The sequence below is a fragment of the Momordica charantia genome (assembly GCF_013281855.1).
Source record: "Momordica charantia cultivar OHB3-1 chromosome 1 unlocalized genomic scaffold, Mcharantia_2.0 BLBB01000001.1, whole genome shotgun sequence".
In the NCBI taxonomy this organism is placed as follows: Eukaryota; Viridiplantae; Streptophyta; class Magnoliopsida; order Cucurbitales; family Cucurbitaceae; genus Momordica; species Momordica charantia.
This window is the reverse complement of record NW_028275157.1, coordinates 17805973-17824780: the sequence shown is the minus strand read 5'-3', so window position 1 is coordinate 17824780 and position 18808 is coordinate 17805973. Positions and strand designations below refer to the sequence as shown.

Below are 18808 nucleotides of genomic sequence, written 5' to 3'. Positions count from 1 at the left end.
ATCTACTATTACCTTTGACGTCTAAAATTTAAATGTTCATATCCATATTTGTCGTACTAAAAATATAAAAAAAAAAAACAAACAAACAAACAGTGGGCTTGCTATAGTACAAGAATAATGAAAAAATTTAAGAAATATTAAAGCAAAGCTTGAGAATAGCTTAACTTAAAATTTCTACCTCAGGTACGTTGAGCTCAAAGAAAATTGAAAAATATTTTCATAAAAAAAAAATAAAATTGTGAATTAAATAGACATGGGTTCAAAAGTAATAGAGTAATGTATTTCTAAATTGACTTTTAAGTTGAACGTTCGTTGGCATAATGTATTGTTGAGTCATAATATCTTCCGATTTTCAAAAAGTATTTTAAAATAAATCTAATATGTAGAATAATTTGGTATGGAATAAGTTTAACGTTAAAAAGGAGCATATGGGTGTGTGTGTGACGACGGTTGAAATAATTTCAACACTGTCAAGATCGTAATCATCTGATTCCCTACTCAACTAAATGGGGGAATTTCAAAGTCGAATCCAATTATGGTGACTCAAAGTATGAGGGTTGCCAAACTCGTTTTTTATTCTTCAACTGATCCAATGTAGCGTTCCTAAAGTTAAAGTCAACCTAACCGATTACCGACCTATCATATCTTAAGAAATGATATCATTAAGATAAGAATTTCAATTTTTTGTTATTTCAATTTTACCGTTGTGATTGATATATTTTATAATCAATTTTTTTTATTAGACCCCTTCCTTTTTAGCTCATCTACAAATAAATAAGTAATTGTTATATCTACAATTAACCATTTTTTATTTTTAACTATATTTGCACGTAACCATAATTTTAAATATACAAGACAAAAGAATTGACGGTAAATGTTTATTAAAAACAAATAACCAAAAATAAAATGGTCTAAAATGACCCCTTAGCTTTAAGTGTTTCAGAAACAATATTTTATTTTTCTTTTAAATTTTTTAAAATGTTATTGGAACAATAAAACAATTATAGAAACATAACTAGGTCTTTTAAAACTATGTTCAAGTTATATATTTCTTTAAGCCAACAAAAATATTAAATTAGCTTATTTTTCAAAGGTAATATGAATGAAGCTATTGTCTAATGAACATTTATTAATTTACATTAACCGTCAACTGTGCACCATTAAAAATGGTCAATATATTAGTAACTTAAGGGAAAAAAAAAGGGTTTTAACTCCCTACCCATTATTTGAACTAAATAATAATAGTAATTCACATATTAAAAAAACCAATGAATAGTTCACATTATTAAAAGCAGGTCAAATAGAGGAATTGTTAAACATTACACGTACTACTGGAAATAAAGAATACAAATTGATGAATAAATTGAAATTTTATATAGGAAATAAAATATAATAAATTTAAATTATCTTAGAAATAATAATGAAGAATAATAAACGTTCTGCAATTAAAAAGGGTATTTAAATATTTGGTCTATAAAGTTCAATACAGTATCATTGAACTGGCGGTCGACTAGTCGATCATTCTGTGTCGATTAGTTGTCAACTGTCGTAAGGAATTTTTCGAAAAACAATTTAATATTAAAATTATGTGCCCCCATTATGGAATCATCAATTGAATATACTATTTTTTAACTTTTTTCTGTCTAGTTCTAATAATTCACCTCCATTAATCCCACAATAAATCTGTTAACATTGGCTTCATTTATTTCGTAGCTCATCGTACTTAACATGCAGCAAAAAAGTGTATTATTATTACTTAATAATCGTAAACTTTATTCTGGTTTGCAAAATAATTTCATTTGGTTTAATTTAGTTTGGGTTGATCCTAAAGTTGGAACCTCACGTTTATAATGTTATATTTTTAAAGGGAAACGAAAAGGCTAATCTATTGTACCAATTTGATTTCAAATTATTAGTGTCTAGTTATATATTATTTTCTTATTGTTTTAGTACCTTCAATACGACACTCGGACCTCTTTAATATAAGGGGGTATTTGGAGGCACGGGTTCGATATCTATATTAATGAGAATGTTATGCTTTATCGGAGATATATTTAAAGGCGTTTTGATACATGAGATAGAAAAGCATGTGGTTGATCGGGTGTTGTAAGCTTGGGATTGGATAACTTGTGTTTATGACACATTAATATGTAGCGGCTTGGGTTGTCTGATTTTTTTTTCTTTCCTAAATTTGTTTCCTTTCATTTTTTTTAACTATTCAACCATCTTATAATATTGGTATTTTATTTTTAATTTGCTATTTCCTAATTTATGTATTTCATAGCCCCAATTTATTTGTTTTTTTCTAATTCATCGACCACCACGCAATTCTAGAATTGAAATTCAATCCAACAATTCACAATAAATTGCAACGAAGTTTCACATTGTATATAACAAAATATTTAGATTCGATTAATTTAAAATAAAATATATCCTCTCTAGATTATTCTAAAATGATTAAATTAGAAATACAATGTCATATAATATGACTATGTTCAAAATAAATACTATACACATACTTTCTGTTACTTTGTATTGGGTTAATTTGGATATAAAATAATTTGTTTAATATAGATAATTTTAAATTAAATATTATTTAAATTCATAAGTTCAAAATAAAATACAATTTACCGAAACATAGCTAATTTGAAAATTGGTTTTTTTATATTAATTTTAATACATGACAGCTGCAAATTAAATATATATTTTAAGTTTTAGTACGAATAAGTTCAAGAACTAATTTTATTATTTTAAAATAACTTATTAAAAACTAAATATATATTTCTAAGATAATATTATTATTTGTAAACAAAATTAGTTTACATAAAATATTGTAACTGCATGTAGGGAAGTAGAATGGGAAAACATTTTTTTTTTCTTAAAAAAAAATGTATAATGTCTCTTTTCACATGCATTCAAAATATAATGATGCTACGTAAGATCATATAAATGTGATAAAATACTAAACAATAATAAGTAAGAAGAGCTAGTGTGTGAGAACTTGAAACTAATCTCCCTGGCATACAAGACTTGTGTTTAAATGGATAAAGTATTTGAGAATGGTGAAATAATACGGCATCTTTTAGATCATTGGGGTATATATAGGTATATAAAGAAAAATAAGTTAAAAACAAACTCTGCATTAGATATTTAATTCCATGATACTTACCTGTCTTAGGAATTCGAGGTGCGCATAAACTAATCCAAACATGCTTAAAAAAAAAAAAAAAAAAGGTATTTAATGTTTAAAAAGAAAACTAATTTAGATTTAAATTCGGTAACCAAGGGGATTGTGAGGGATATGGGGAATCTCCAAACAAAAAGGGAATAGACAAAAAATTATAATAATAATTTATGCACATTAAGCGAGGAAATAAAATGGAGAGACCATCATAATTACTTCCTTTGGACTATCTTGAAGAATGTGATGGATATTGCATAAGAAAAAAAAAAGATTATTAATCTCTTAAAGTAGTTCAACTATATTTTTGGCAACAACGTTTAGAAAGTAGAGTGGATATTGGTAAATTCAGTATAACTTCTTATATAAGAGCTATTAATTTATTTCCCCCCAAAAATGGAAAACCCACTAAAATTTGAAAGTAATAATGGGAAAAAAACATTTTAAAACTAAAATTAAATAAACCATTCTTATATGGATGGATCTGACAGTTTGTACTTTGAAGGATAAAACAACACAAAAGATTAAAAAGAGAGAGAGACATTACATTTCTTATGTTTTATGTATCTCTTTTTTATTAGGACTTTGAAAATTTAAAGTCTCAACTTTCAATACAAATCAAGGGAGAAATGGTGCATATTTTTCTTTTTGTTTTTTTGCTTCTTTTAGCTTTTAGATGCTCATATTTGAGCAAGAATTGTAAAAAAATAAAAATAAAAATAAAAAAAAGGGAGGGGGAAGGTTAGCCACTAACAAAATTACAGAACATGTCTATAACAAAGAAGAAGAAAATTTCACACACATAAAGTTCCCAGAAAAAAAAAAAAAAAAAAAAGGTTGTACTTCTCTACTTCTATTCCTAATTCAAGTTTCTAATTTACTCCCCCCATTGCCATAACATAGAAATTTTAGCCCTATAAACGACATTTTCCACGAACCCAAAAAGAAAAAAGAAAGAAAAAATCTAAATTTAATTATTATCATTTGAGACCATTCCCCGGTGTGGAAATTGCCAATTCCGGCCACGACATGCAATCAGCACCCACAAATCCGGCGGCGTCTCCATTCTCAAACTGCCACGTGTTCGCCGGTCCAACGTGGCCGCCGACCCCAGCGCCGCCGTCGCCCAACCCTAGAAACGGCCAAGCCACCCTAGAAGAAGCCGCCGCCGCCGCCGCCGCCCCGTAGCCCACGTCCTCGAAGCCAGCCCCGAGCCCGAGCCCGAACCCGCCCAGAGTCCAAAAACCCAGGCGCGTGCGTGTTCAGCAGCGACGTAAAACTCCCACACATATTCCCACCACCGGCCCTCAATTCCCCTCCGCCGCCGCCGTGGCTCCCGACGAGCGGCACCATAACCGGGGCCGCCGGCAACTGGTGGTGATCCAAACAAGAAACAGAATTAATCAACGACCCAGATGAAGAGGCAGCCGCCACCGCCGCCGCGGCTGCCGGAATGCAAGTGCGAGATCGCTTAGCGTTCTTCCGGCTGCCCCCGCCGACGGGGATGTCGCGGAGGGTCCCACCATGGGTCCAATAGCGCCTACAGGACTTACAGAAATGCCTGGGCTGAGAGAAATTGTAGTTGTTGTAGTAACAAAATTTGGTATTAGTGGAATCACAGCGCGGGCAAGGCAGGTGCTCTTGCTCAGGCGGAGGCCCAAGCGGCTTGGTCGCCGTCTTGCGGTGGTCGCCGGCGTCACAAGGCATCACTACAAACAGGGAAACAGAAACCCAATACACAGAACAGAGCAGAATTAACAAAGAAGAAACAAAAGCCACAGAACTAGAGAAATCGAAATTGGGGGAAATTGGAAGATTTGATTTGCAGAGAGAGGGGGATGGGGATGGGGGGATATAAGAAGGGGATGAGAGGGAGAGAGAAATTAAATAGAAAAGGACTGAGACAAATTCTGAAGCAGAATAAAAACAGCTTTAAGGAGTGGTGTTGTGTTGTGTTGAGGACGACAATATTCAGACGGCTCGTCGTTGGGGGTCGGCTACGTAGGGCTAACCCTACTCAGACTCTGTGCCCTCTGCCCTCTGCCCTCTGCCCCGTGGGACTGTGGCAGCGGCAGCCGCAGCTTTCTCATAGTTTTTTCTTCTTAATATTATTATTATTGCTCTCTTAATATCTCTTCTCTCTAATCACAAATAATACACACACTACACTCCCACTCTCTTGCCTTTGCATTTCCCAACTTGTCCAAACTCTTATATTTTTTTGACCCATTCTCTTCAATTTCTTTCTACAAATAATCCCAACCCCAAAACCATTTACTTTTTCTAATTAATTATGTTGCAAATAAGGTGAGGAGGGATTCGGACTTTTGTGTTTGACCACTTGAATTATACTTTTGGGTCATTCTTTCTCTCTTTTGTAATGTTTCTTTTTGGTTGGGAATGAGGAGTAAGATTCTTGTTTGCTTGCCTTTCAGGTTTACCTGAACCAATGTGTACATTTTCTTCTTCTTTTTCCCAATGAGACTACACATGATCACATTGGATACGCACGTATTTGGGGAGAGTGAAACAAAATCGTGGAATAAAACCAATCAAAGAACACATCCAAATTGGGTATAATCTTTCACAAAGTTGATTTCCACCTTATGGAAAAACTTGTAGTGGTGATTTGGTGTTTTTTATATACATATTGAATATTATAATAAACACAATGATTTGTACCTAAAAGATATGAAATATGAAATAACTCATTAAACATCATGCGAAACAATCTCTTTTAAGATAGGAGGATTAAAGTTAAATAAAATATGAGTTAATTATTAGCCATATTAATAATCTTAAAACTTTGATTTTTATGAGAAGAAATAATAATAATAATCTCTTTCATATGATTTATCGAAAGATTTAGCATATAAGTTGGAATATCATAGCTTTTAGATTTTTTCTTTTTTAAAGTAACATCTCAAATTAACAAAATATATATGTCTCAGTCAATCTAAACAAAACTCATGTCTAATTAAAATGGTGTAGATTCGAATTTCCATACCCACATGTTATACTAAATAAATATACCTAGCGTATTTTAACCCAAAATTTTATCTATTCCTTTGGTTTATAAATATCTTTAATTGCAAAATCTATTTTTTATTTTCAATATTAAATCATTTATTCTAATAAGCGGGTTTTTTTTTTAAAAAAAAAACTTTTTTTAAGGTATTGTTATTGATTTAAAATAATATCTCAACTGCATTCATGGGCTTGGCCGACTATCATCAAATGTAGGCATAACAATTTAATTTACATAATTTATTTAAAACAATTATTTCAAAAGCATTTTATTTAGATAATTGTATTTACATGATCAATTTAGTTTGAAATGAAGTACTATTGGCATATGCCAATTTCAAAATTATGAGTAATAATAAAACTTAATATCATAATTATATAAGTACAATGTGTGCTTTTAATTTTTTTTTTCATAGCTCAACGGTAATTTGCACCTACTCATTTCTCTGAAGTCGGAGCCAGTTTAAACCTCCATATTTCCAATTTTTGTACTAAAAAAAATTCATCAATATAATATTAGATTACTATATATCTTACTATATTCCATGAATGTTAGTATTTGATTACTTATGCACTGTTTGAGCTAAGAATTTTCATAAAGAGTGCAAATTTTACAATCTAATTTTTCTATAAATTTAAAGAAGACAAATTAGATTGGAAATTTTAAAATCTTAATTTTAAAAAACATATATCATTTTGTTAACCTAAGAGAGATGAAGGGATAATTGTCCACCTCTTTCTTCTAACCATGCTACTTGTTTTATTTTATTTAGGTTTATTTATTTAGACGGAATAAATTAATTGAATTCATCACATTTTTTTTACCAAATTGATATAAGTCATAGAAATTAAGTAGGAATTCTCATTGATTGATATGTGACCACGTTCATTCCTTCAATAAATTATTGAATGTTATTTTAATTATTGCTCCACTTGATTCAATAGAATGATAAAATGAAAAGGACAGAAAAAATGGACATTGAATATTTTGTTGTTTTTTGCTAGACAAATAATTAGCTCAAACAGTCACTTCACTTCTTTGCATTAAGAATTGTACAAGTAATTAAACTACAATTATTACAATAATTTTACAGGTATTAATGATATACTTCAATAAATATTAACTCTTATTTCTAAATATAAAAAAAGCAGGTTATTAAGTAAAATCAAGTGATTAGGTGATATTATCCTCAGAGCAAAAAAAAGTCTTCCATATATATTATTTTTCAATATTAAACTTTCTTAAAATCAATTTTATAATTTACCAAACATGATTTATAGAAAAAAAATGATTTTAATAATGGTAGAATCAAACATAGATTTAATATTTTTATCATTTAAATTTCCATTTCATAATTATTTTAGTTTTAGTTTTCTATTTTTAAAAATAAGTAGATAAAAAATATTTTCATCTCTGTATTTATATGTTTTATATCTAAAAAAATCGAAATCTTAACCAAATTTAAAAGGAAAAAAGAAGTCTTTACAAACTTGTGTTGTTTTTAAAATTTGACAACCAACCCGAATGTACTTTTAAGAAAAGTGAAAAACAAAGAAAGAAGAAAAATGGTAAAGAAACAACCATAATATTTAGAAAAAAAAAAACTAAAAACAAAATTACTTTTAAAATATTTTAATATTGAGACGATTTCATGTCAAAATCAATTAGCAACTAAATAAATAGTCCATGTTTTTATAAACCATGTTTAATCTCTTCTCTTTTTTTTTTTCTTTTTTATATTGATCCTTAACATATTTTAAAAAAGTAACTCTTTTGACTCATAAATTTCGATCGGTTTTTTTTAGATCAAATGCTCCCCGATAGTATCTTAATATGCGCAAAAAAAAAATATAGCCCATATACTTATAAAATTCTTAATTCCCTTCGATCCTCGACAAAACACAATCTTAAAACATTAGAATTTTGTGGATGCAACGAAGAGAGAAAAAAGAAACGTAGTGGGTCCCACAATAATGCCACGTGATAATATCCAATAATCAACATATAATATATTTAATTAAATAAATTGAGTTAAAAATCGAAAAAAGAAAGAAGAAATTTAAAACTGGAAAAGATGAGAGAGAGAAAGAGAGACAGAATCATGTTATGTCGGGCAGCGTGGGGAGCAATAATTGGTTCTTTCCCACTGATTTCGGCCGCGTCATGTCCGCATCAGATTCCTCCGCCGTACACCACTCTCGCCGGATTTCTCGCCGTCAAACCGGCCCCACCACCCCCCATCGCCACCGTCCAATCCCCTCCCTCCGATCACTTTATTTTTACCCACACAATTCCCAGCACGCCAATGAACCAAAATCGGGTTTTCGTTTTATTTTATTTTATTTTACGTGTATCAAAATATCAAATTAAAAAAAAAAAGTGTCAAAAGAAAAAACTGATTGTCTAAACCAACCAATCAACTGTCGCTTTCACAAAATGCAGAAAAAAAAAAAAGCAAAGGGTTTGTGTCTGTGTTCAATCTGTGCATTCGGTGGGCTGAGGCTGACTGACATTTCTTCTTCTCTTTCACTTTCATTGTTTTTGTTTTTGGCATTTTCTGTTTATACATTATTCCCCCATTTGGAATTTGGTCTCTTTTTTCTCTCTTTCTCCATTGGATGGTCTCTCTTATAAAATGCTTCTTTGCATCTCGCTAGATCGTCTCCCTTTTTGGGATGTGCAAACTCTACTTACTGCCACTACTTATTCTTATAACTTGCTCTTGAATTTGCCTTTTCAAGTATTGGCCTGAATTTTTATGAACAAAAGGGTGAAAGGTTTGTTATTAACCAACTTGACTAAATTCAGAATGTCTCGTTTTGAAGTTGATTATGTGACTAGAAATGTTAAATATTTATTCTAAAGAAATAATGTTTTTGGGTTTTTTCTTGTTATTATTTTTGGAGATAAGTTTAAGCTTTAGATAACTTATATTATTTTTGTAATTTGTAATTATTAGTGATGCGAAATTCTTATTAACCATTCCTATAACACATATCAAATCATACTTCAAAAAGAAAAAAGAAAAAAACACATTTTATATTCTAAGTTTTTCTTGATGTTTGTGAATGAGGTACAAGAAAATTTAGCATAGAATGTAGCAATATGATAATAAAATGGCAACTTTAGTCATAAGGCGTAATATAAGTTTAACTCAATGGTGATCACAAGTTCAAGTTTTCCACGCTCACTTGTTGTATTAAAAAAATGTCGTTGTCTCGTGTAGTTTTTGATGAACATTGCAATCCATACGACAATTTGGGTACTTCTTTGAATTGCTTTTTTATTAGCCATAAAGGTGCTACAAAATTGATCGATTGGTTTTGTCCTAAAGTTTCAATTATTCACCACATTTGAAAAGATGATCGGTCCTTATGGTAAATCGAACTAGCTTTTTAAAATCCAAATTGACAACATAACCAACATTAGATCGATTCAAGAAAGAACTAAAAAGTTTCACGATTCTAACAAGACTAGATTCATGCAATCGCTCCTAAGTTTATTAATGTAGTTGAAATATATTTTTGTAAGTGATATGTTTATGTAATTTAGATTCATGTGCATGCGCGAGATTATTAATCTTTTAAGAAGAGTTAATGAACTTATAGCTGAGAATAAATCATAAACCTGACTTCTTAACCCAAAAGCCGAATGCCTCCTAAAGGTTCAATACATTTTCCAAAATCTCTCATCTAAATTTACATCCTCATTCAAACCTATCAAAAGATGACCACCAAAAATACCTCTAATTCCAAAGTATATTGTTCTCTAAGACTAAAAATCATTGTTATGATAAGTAATACTCCTCATTGTCATCTCCACAGTCGAGAGAACCTAAAATAAATTTTGAGCAAAATGTTTTCCCAAATTAAGGACAATCGTAAACCACCAGGAGAGGCCAAAAGACAATAGTTACAAGTTTTAATGACCAAAGGCAGCTTTTGATTTTTGGTCTTTTCCTTTTTTAAGCTATAAACCACAAATAATGCAAGAAAAAGCCACTAAAAGAATTTTCCTAATATAGAACAAAAAGAGAGCACAAGAGTTCTCATTTATAAATGAAATATACAGAACACAAAAATAATTTTAAACAAGTTCTGGTTCTCTGTCTGATGAGATATATTCAATGAGGAAAGAAAAGAACCAAAAAAGAGATATCATCCCGCATTTTGAAGGAGAAAAGGAGATAAGAAAAAGCCATTCAAATGACAGAACACAATGAGAAATAAAATCTAAGACAGAAGAAGACTGAAATTCAAAATTTTGTCGCAATGTTATCATTACATGGCAGATATTACTTGGTTACTGACCAGAAATATTGCTGACTGAAGAAAAGAATAAAATCAGAGAATGAGTACCAAAGAGGGGGCAAAGTTTAGCCGTGTCCTTGATGTGATGTTTTCTTTTTCAATATTTCATATTGAACACGACATAAGGATATTGGTTCCATATAGGAAACTCGCTGACCAATGCAGAAGTTGAGTTACCTGAATGAATGAGGCAAAATACTGTTAGTAACCGTGGGCGAGGGTGAATTTAAATGACTTTTTAAAATATTGCTTTTAAATAAAAACAACACTTTTAGAAGGAAGACTAATCAAGCATTTGAGTTTCAAAAACACTTTTGATTATCTAATCAGATCCTATGCAAATTTGAAAAGCAATTTTAATGGGCTAAAAGAACTTTTTATCCTTGTAGAATTTATCCCAAACTCACCCTAAAAGTGCCATCAAATAGCCTATTCATGAGCAACCATGTTCCTACTTTTGTTTTTGATTATTCAATCCAATACAATGAAAATTCGAAAAGCGTTTTTAAGAGCCAAAAGCACTTTTTATCCTTCTAGAAGTTATCCCAAACTCACCCCAAGAGTACCATCCAACAGCCTATTTATGAGCAACAACGTTCCTAATTTTACACACAGGATCCAAACTTGCAAACATGCTGCGGCAAAGAAAAATAAATAATTTGGCAACTACTGTTTTCTTGGCATTTAGGGTTTACAGAAAAGGCGTGTTGAATATTATTCTTTTAATTCATTAACATTCCTTAAATTTATATTGATATGGACAGGGAATTCCCTTTGACCTGAAAAATACTGCAGTGGACCCACTCTTTCAAAATCTCATTACTTTATACATTTTGTAAAGTACAGAAATTAACCTTCTTCCACTCACCTGTCTCTCCTTTTTGTCTATCCCCTGTAGAGATTCTTCTACCTATAAAAAGACACAAACTAAGATTACCTAGGTAGTGATAACAGTTCTCTTTTAAAAACAAAACAATAATTTCTAAGAGATTTGCTACCCACTATCCTCTTTCATTCAAATGGTTGCAAACTGTGTTTTTATTTTTCTACCGAAAGGGTAAGATACTAACAATAAAACTGACAACAGAGTACCAGGATGCTATAATAGTAGCAGTATTTACCATCAAAAGCAAGTAATAGAAGCTCACCGAAATATAACTGGTGGAAGACAGACATACAGCTAATTGTGCAAAGGCATATTTTGCATTTCATTTGAATTCTTCTTAGATTTGTGCTTCGATTTTTTCTCCCTTTTCTTACTCCTGCCATGTTTGAATGTAATTTGTAATTAATATCTAGAAACAAAATTTAAGAGGCATTAGACTAATCTTATTTAAGGGATCACAAGATTGTATAGTATACTCGTCATTGGAGCCAAGTCCCCAACACGATTTTAATTTTCTGTTGATGTGTTTTAAATCCTTTTCTGAAGGGAATGCATATCTGTTAACCTGTACAAAAAGCATAACACAATAGCACATCATAAATGTAACAAAAAACCACAGATTCGTATGAGATACTCAAATAAGTTCAAAAAAGTTCTGAAAGAGGCAAATGCTAAAATTTTCCTGTGCCCTCCTGCTAATACTACAGTGTAAATTTCAGACTGATTCAATCAGTCGAAAGAAAAGAAAATCCCATACCCACGAGTCAATTGAGTTTAAACGTTCATAGAGCTCCGAAATTTCATGAGCATAACTCTGGCGAGAGAAAATACTTTCCAGGTATCTACGCATGAACTAAGAAGAATCAGTAAACCGTTGCATATAAGAGATGGAAACAACAGAATGCTTCCTGTAAGAGATGGAAAGAGATTTTTTTAATTAGGAAATTTGATTATACAATTTTCATTAAGATAATGAAAGTACAAAAGCAAGGTCATTGCTTCGTACTAAAAAGACAAGCCCAAAGAAGAACCAAATTTAGAAAAAGAGATTTCAATCTTTAAAACTCAGCAACAACGGATAATTATAAAATATCCATCCATCATTTCTCAATCTTTTATAAACAAACCAGCTTTCATTAAAATAAATGCAAGGACATAAGAAGGCCAAAGAAGACCAGACCTAACCAGCACAACGACTACAACAAAATTACAAACTCCAATAAAATTTTTAGAAGCATACATTAACAAGTTCACCATTGTAATTTTATTTTATTTATTTATTTATTTATTTTTGTGACAAGAAAATCTTTAAATAAGTCAACGAATCTTGATAAGTAATAAACTTTTCACCGTTCGAAGTCAATAACTGCATGAACTTCATTTGATCTACACAAGGCAGCCAATGCCAACTGCATGTAATCAATAATGACCAAAGTTGAGATAGATGGTACATGATAATGATATCATAAAGATATCATATTCAGATTAAATTATCAAATACTAAATAGGAACTTAAGAGGAATGAACAAAGGCAACCTATAATAAAAATAAAATTCAGCCACCCTGAGAGATGATGTTAATAGAGAAACCTGATATGAACCACACAGGACTTCAAATTATGAAGAACTTGTATTTAATATTTTGATGTAATTTTCTTGCTTTCTAATTTTTATCATTTTATAGCATATTAAGTGGGATATTTTTGTCATTTTGTTATGATTTATGATGTGGTATTTAAGATTTAGTTGGGAGGCTATCTAAAGCCTGGCTATGAGGTTGTTTGGAGATTAGATCAGTTTTGATGAATGAATTTTAGCCATCGAGCTTTTCCTTTCATGATGAGCCAGGAGGCGGGAGCTTTCTTGAATCTTTACAATTTCATGTTTATTTGAGTTGCATGTCGAGAACTTTGATCTTTAAAGTAATCCGTGTCTAACTTAAACCTTAGGGTTGAAATCAAATGGAATTAACGGTTCATATACCCAAAGGGTTCCTAAGGCGTTTCATATCAAACCCACCACACTCCCTCCCCAACACCCCCCCCCCCCCCCCCCCCCCCCCCCCCCAATCTCATACAGTAACCTACCTACCTCCAGTTTTGCTAAGGTGAACCTAATTCTTATTTGATATATATATGCTGTTTGGTAAATAAATAAAAAAATATAAGGAAAAAAAAAGAACAACCAACTGTCCCTCCCACCCTCCTTCGTCCAGTTTGCTAAAATGAATTGGCAGCCTGAACCTAATCCCTACATTGCTGTATGCAGTTCAGTAAATACCATCATACTGGTTTATGCATAACCCAGCCAAGGAGTTGCAAGAAAAACCCTCAAATTGGCAATAATTGAAGATAGGGATAATCAGTAATCACAAAAAGAATTCAAAGAGAACTCCTAAGAAGAAACCAAAAACACAATAACCTCCAAAAGAACTTCCCATTCCCTTTCTTGTTCTTGGAAAATCCCCAATTGAATGATTTTTAAAGATATAAACTCTCATACTTAAAGGATAGATGCCGTGGTTTTTCAAATATACTCAAGTTAGTTTTGTAACTTCAAGATAAAATCCAGACGAATCAGCTACAAAAACTGAACTTCTTTTTCTTGTACTGCACTGAAGAAATGATTAGCCTAGGGTATATTCAATAGTGCAAGCTCAATCCTGTAACGCTTCAATTATAGCACCAGGATATTTAAAGAATAAAAGTAGACAGTTTTAAGTCCCAAAGTAGAAAAGTTCAAACCAGAAGTATGATATGAGATAAGTACCTGCCCAGGAGGGAAGAGAAGTGGGGCATCTGTTAACATAATTTTATCAACCTCTAGTGATGCAGTTTCCTTCGGAATCCACATACAAGACAAACAGATAAATAACTTTCAAAATAGAAAGCAAAATTTTGTGTAAATTACAATTATACAAGTGTGTAATAAATAAAAATAAATAAATAAAAAAGAAAAAGAAAAAGAAAAAGAAGATAACAATGATTTTTTTCTGATGTATGTAATGTCGCTAAGTTACAACTTACAAGTATATAAGACACAACATTTGCATATGTGACAAGATTTTTTTTTTTTTTCCAAGATTATAAAAAGAAACTTGCTGCCTGTGAAAAATATGGTAAAAGAGATCTATCAAAATTCTTTTATGTTTGTTACTCAAACACCACTATTCATCTCACTTAGTTTTCTTCTTGAAAATACTTCTGATAGTCCCAAAGAGAACCTACAGACCATGCAACAATTGAACTTGAGAAACCTGTAAATCTTTTTTTTTTTTTTTTAAATTACTCTCACTTGCTGCAGTCTTAGGCTCGACTCCTAGCTGCCCCTAATTTTCTTCGTCTGATCAATACATTTATTTCTTATCAACATATGCAAATATTTCTTTGGTCACACTGAAATAACATTTAAAGAAAAAACACTATATAATTCTGACTAGAATTGAAATTAATTTCACATAGACAAGTGATATCTGTGTCTCCATGGGAACAATTTTAACGAATTTATAAATGGTAAATTGATGAACAGGTTGACTATAAAACTAGAAGACAGGACATACTCATACTGCACTATATCAATTACATTGAATAATGAGAGCAATTACCTTTAGCACTTGAAGCATTTCAGCATTCTCATGGAAGAGATCCTGAAAATATGCACCATTTAACACCAAGTCCAGATCGATGAAAGAGAGGGAAAAACTTCAACCAACCTTTAGAAACGAAGAATGCCAAAGAAAAAAATATATGTATCGTGTTTAACCATTGCCTAGAGAATCCACATAAAACTGACTATATTTACCTCCATATCGTTTATATAGCCTTCAACTGATCGGTAGGGTGCATAAACAATAAGATCAAATTCCAGACTCTAGAAAAGCAGAAAAAAGAAACAAGAGAAGAAAAATTATATTAATGATGGAAAATAAATAAATAAAGCAATAATATACGAAGTGAGAAAAGTGAGAATGAGTTGTATGGCACATTCATGCCTGATAGACTATCATCTCATAATTGAGAATAATTTGATGATCCTGCGAAATCCCCTTACCAAGCTCCTCGGCTGAGACGTGATTTTCTTCTATCTTACAAGCTGCATATATGCAGGTCAACCTGCGCATGAGATGATTAGCTATATTATCCAGAAACTACTCTATGGCTTATATGATAATAATAAGTGACAGAGAGAAAAACAAATTACAGGGAGCAGCACTTTCCAAGAGGAAATAAAATATCAGATATACATCCTACGTCTAACAAATTGCTCTACTAAGTATTTGAATAAAGTTCTTAGCCTCCAGATGATTTTTTTACTCGTTAAATTATTGTTACACAATTAATAAAGGGAAACTTCAGGATATAGAGCAGATGTAGATCTAGATTCTTACATTACATTTTTTGGATTATGTTGCATCACGGACCATTGTAGGTAGAATCTTTTAAAGTATATAAGAGCCGTTGCCTGCAAAGAGTCAACAATTCTAAGGCAAACCATAAAAGAATGATTCATATCAGTAACTTTTTCAATATTTGAAATACATAAAATTCTTCATGGGAAAGAAAGATAGGATGTTCAATCATCTCATCTTATCTGAATACCTGGATTTTATGAGGAAAATGAAAATTGTTGCATACTTCTTGAAGTTTATTTTCATAAAATACTCGCATAAATTGCTCTTCTTCAATACTCAAAGCTTTGGGGCGGGAATGCTTGTCAGCTGACATTAAAAGAAACTATCATACCAAGAGTTGGTATTTAGACATTAAGATTAAAGCCAAAGTTAAGTTCGTCATAAAGGGAGGAGAAAAAGGAACAAAATATAACTTAAAAAAGAGCAACAGAAAAGCATCTACCATGATCTTTTGAGTTTATCTGAGGGTCTGGATACGACAACGACCCATCAGCATCTACTTCCATTAGTGTCGCTCCAAACTAAACCAGGAGGAGAGTTAGTTGGCAGAGATAGTAATATTAAGACTCATAAAACCAGACGCCAAATGCTTTTTCTGGGAGCAAACACATAACATAAATAAGGGGAACTGCTATCAGCTATTCGGAGTTTTGGGAATAAATGAAGCATGAAATAGTAGACGAAACTAATTGGAGTCTTATCTCATTCTATCAGTACCTTCTCCAGAGCTCCGATTGCTCCCTGGTTAGCAGCTCTGTACCTGCCGACCTGTACAACATAGGAACTGAAATGTTTGTACTTCCCATCATACCAGTAAGTTGACAGTTAAGATACACCATTGACTCTTAATCGAATAGTAAACACCAGTAAAGCTCCTCAACGGCAAATAATCCAGCTAATTTATTAAATAAATTTTGCTTAATAGTTGCCATCTGGAAAATCACATGCTCCACCAATTTTAAAAATTAATTATCTATTCCACAGTTCCAATTTGTCACTTCCTCCTTGTAAGTAACAGAATAGATAATAGTAAAACTAATACGTCCGACTGAAGCGATTGAAATAAAGACTACCACTTCGCACAACTCACAAGTACCGTAGAAGTAAGAAACTCCAGATGCTTTACGAAGCAGTCTATAATGAACGGAATATCTTCAAACGAGACTGTATATCGTGGAAATTAAAAGGGCGCGAGAACAACCAGCCTAATTGGAAAGATATGTCTTAAACAGTCAATTCTAAAGATTACTCGAACTTCTTTTGATCAGAAGCCAACAAGAATACAGTATCAGCAGTACTAGCAAATACCTCTTCTCAACCGCCACGGGAAAAAAAAAAGAAAAAAAAAAAGTACCAGCTCCTGAGGAGTCAAGATCCATTTGGCTCGTTGAGTGGAGGTCTGGAAATCGGCCATGGCAACTCAGAAAACCTCGGTGCCGCCGCCAGTCAGGTATGCTGTCAAAGCACAGCAGCCTCTTTACAGATTCAATTTTATCCATGAAATGGAAAAGAGAGCTGGAATCTGATAATTCAAGTAACTTCGAAAGAAAGTAGAGAAAGATGAGCAGTATGAACACCTGTGATGAGCGAGCGGCTTGAGAGAAACGAGAGATGCGACTGCGAGCTTGTGTTCTGCGAACAATGTGCGCGCGTTGGGCCGGAGGATGTCCACCAATTGTTTTCGTGGAAGTATAGGTTAAATTTGCCTATAGGTCCTTTTTCAAAAACAATATTATTTAAATTTGCCAGTAAACCTTTTCTAAAAACTATATTATTTAACCAATTCGAATATCACTAAAATATGAGTATGGTTTGAGATATATAACAATTAATTGTGCTACGTTCGCTTTAACGATTAAAAGTTTATCTTTGTAATTATTTAACTAAAAAAATATAGATAATCTTTATAATTATTTAACTAAAAAAATATAGATATTGAAATATTATTATCTCTTCTAAAATATAGTTTAAATCTTCACCCTCATATTTGTATATAATATTTTATACTAAAAATTTTTTACACATTGATGTAATTAATAATTTTTTATCTTTAAAAGTAAATTTAAGAATTACAATAATATTATAGATCATTTTGTATATTTAACTGAAAAAAAGTATTACATTATTATACTTATTATGTGGAGTTTATGTAATTAAATTATTGGTATTTAAGTATTGTTCCAATTGTCAAAATGTTGTTAAATACTTTAGAGATGATCAATTAATTTGATGTTTCATCTGTGTACAACTTTGTGGGTACAACATTTGAGAGTGGGAATTTGAACCTACAGACCTTGGTCGAAAATAAATGTTTTAACCTATTAAATTAAGCTCAAATTAACATATATGTACAACTTTATGTATATATTTTTTCTTGTATGTTTTATGTTAATTAGTTTTATTAAAAAAATAATTATCAAACGTAATTTATTTTTCTTTGTTGAAAAAGAAGGAACAAGAAATAAAGAACAGGAATGAACTTCACGCAGTAATTGCAAATAAAGCTGGTCTCATCCTCATCCCCTCCCAAGGTTTCACATTTATCACTCAAAAGCCAAAACATGACCCTATGATCTTTGTTCCATATTTATTTATCCCCTTTCATTAGAATTCATATAAGGAAGGATTCCTTTTGAGGGCATTTTCAAAGGTAACAAAGACTTGGCTTGGCCTTCCTCTAGAAACTTTAGGGAAGGAAGAGATATTTTTCTCAAATTGGGAAAAATTACCTTCTCAATAGAAGCTAACAAGAAAATATATATGTTGACATAAGATCAAAGTTACATGTTAAAATTTGAAGAATTCCAACTCCAAAAAGCTCCTCAAATGAGTCAAACCTTAATGGTTTGAAAATAAAGAGCCTGAAAAAGGTGTCAGCTTTGGAAACCTTCTTTGGGTGCCTTGCTTTGACCATAAAATGGGTCCTGTGACCCGCCACACAAATTTAAACCTGAAAAGAAATGACCCTCTCATCACTTTAAACAGTATAAAAA

At 31.7% G+C, this 18808-nt stretch overlaps 2 protein-coding genes across 3 annotated transcripts; both read right to left on the bottom strand.

Annotated features, from left to right (window-relative positions):
• Positions 1-3923: 3923 nt before the first annotated feature.
• LOC148213369 (dof zinc finger protein DOF3.4-like) lies at positions 3924-5509 on the bottom strand. The gene is given in 2 exon segments (XM_088124465.1): positions 3924-4419; positions 4421-5509. Coding segments are annotated over 2 exon segments (726 nt in total). The 5' UTR covers positions 4889-5509; the 3' UTR covers positions 3924-4161.
• Positions 5510-10435: 4926 nt separating this feature from the next.
• Positions 10436-17534, bottom strand: CYCH;1 (cyclin H;1). 2 transcript variants are annotated; one of them, XR_015791003.1, is made up of 16 exons: positions 17393-17534; positions 17170-17270; positions 16533-16583; positions 16258-16336; positions 16003-16121; positions 15792-15865; positions 15396-15516; positions 15206-15274; positions 15009-15050; positions 14174-14242; positions 12756-12814; positions 12163-12247; positions 11882-11970; positions 11668-11781; positions 11388-11429; positions 10436-10696 (listed from the first exon to the last, which is right to left on the bottom strand). XR_015791003.1 is itself a non-coding variant. In XM_088124528.1 (15 exons), exons 2-14 carry the CDS (start codon positions 17227-17229, stop codon positions 11700-11702), a joined length of 999 nt encoding a protein of 332 aa, XP_087980654.1. In that variant the 5' UTR covers positions 17230-17270; positions 17393-17534; the 3' UTR covers positions 10436-10696; positions 11668-11699. The 2 variants fall into 2 exon arrangements, 1 of the variants encoding a protein (XP_087980654.1); XM_088124528.1 differs by lacking the exon at positions 11388-11429.
• Positions 17535-18808: the final 1274 nt, after the last annotated feature.